This window comes from Cephus cinctus, unplaced genomic scaffold (genome assembly GCF_000341935.2).
Source record: "Cephus cinctus unplaced genomic scaffold, Ccin1 Ccin1_scaffold3135, whole genome shotgun sequence".
In the NCBI taxonomy this organism is placed as follows: Eukaryota; Metazoa; Arthropoda; class Insecta; order Hymenoptera; family Cephidae; genus Cephus; species Cephus cinctus.
The window spans coordinates 6,867-8,209 of record NW_014334479.1 but is presented as its reverse complement, the minus strand read 5'-3'; the positions used below and the strand labels follow the sequence as shown (position 1 = coordinate 8,209).

The 1,343-nt window shown below is 41.6% G+C and overlaps 1 protein-coding gene across 1 annotated transcript; it reads right to left on the bottom strand.

The window, feature by feature from the left end:
• Positions 1–707: 707 nt before the first annotated feature.
• LOC112495375 lies at positions 708–1,055 on the bottom strand. The gene has a single exon (XM_025091706.1). The coding sequence runs from the start codon at positions 1,053–1,055 to the stop codon at positions 708–710; it is 348 nt and encodes a 115-aa protein (XP_024947474.1).
• Positions 1,056–1,343: the final 288 nt, after the last annotated feature.

Genomic DNA, 1,343 nt, shown 5'->3' with positions numbered 1-1,343 from the left:
TGGTATCCTCGATCCCTATTAAGGTTATTTGGGTGTTTCAACATTTCCAGATGTTTTCGGGCAAAGTAACGTGTAGAACTAGCTAGAAGTTCTATCTTTTCATATTCCACTGAATGTCCAGTGTCCATCCAATCTTCAACTCGGGCAGGTTGAGAAAAATTACCGTATTTGGTAGACCGTTGATGTTCTTTGACCCGTGTACTGATCTTCCTCCTGGTTTCACCGACGTACGCTTTTCCGCAAGAACAGGGGATTTTGTATACTCCTGAGGCACTTAGTGGTGGTCTACTGTCTTTTGTACATTTTGTTCATAGAACTCACCCTGGAATTGGAAGTAGGTGGACGTTAGGCAGTGTTTAATTAGCAGAAAGAGTTTGGAAGGAATTCTCTTGGATTTCTTGATGATTTCAAGGGTGTCGGGAATGGGAACATTCGTGAACAGTGATTCCGCGTCAAAACTGACTAGGATCATATCGGGGCTAGTTCTAATGAAGTCAATTTTGTTCACGAAGTCTAGGGAGTTCTTGATGTGTGACTTGTTCTGTCCTACTAGTGACTGGAGGTGTTTGGTGAGTAAACGAGCGAGTTGGTAGGTGGGGGCACCAATGTTGCTTACTATTGGACGAAGGGCGACATTTTCTTTATGGATTATGTGATGGTCATAGTCTGGGAGGGAAGGATTCTTTAGGGGTAAGAGTTTTAAGGGATTATGGAGGAAAGTTAGCTTCTTTGATTAGCTTGATGGTTTTTTTCCCCATGCCCGTTGTTGGATCTTTTTTGATTTTTTTATATGTATATGAGTTGTTCAGCATGGCATTGATTTTGTTAGCGTACTCTTCCTTGTCCATTATTACCGTGCCATTTCCCTTATCTGCTGAAAGTATGCTTATTTTGTCGTGTTTCCTCAGACTGAGAAGTGCTTTGCGTTCCTTTCTGCTGATGTTTTTCTTAGAAGGCTTGTGTAGGATGTTGAAGTGTTTTCTTCTAAAATTATTACCAGTTTGTGTAGCTAAGTGGAAAATGGCTGTCTGTATCTGACTAATTATTTCCTCCATGGTGATCTTGATGGGTGCTATGGTAAAATTGTGACCCTTCACATATACGGACACTTCAGCATCTCACAGATTATGGGCACTAAGATTCTTAACAGTAAGTGTTAGGGTTGGGGGGTTTACCAGTGGAATTAATTTTTCAAACTTCTCTTTTTGTTTTCTTGTTCTTAGCTCGGCAGAGTGCACCGCTTGTTCTTGTGTTACCCGATCAAGTGTGTCCCATAGCCCAACCTCCAGTGAAGTTGAAAGAGAAAGGTGCAACGACAAAAGTTTTCGGGAAGTCTCTGCAAG

What these genes read in the sequence shown, in the direction of transcription:
- LOC112495375 (XM_025091706.1), bottom strand. Translation starts at nt 1,055, where the DNA reads ATGGAGGAAATAATTAGTCAGATACAGACAGCCATTTTCCACTTAGCT.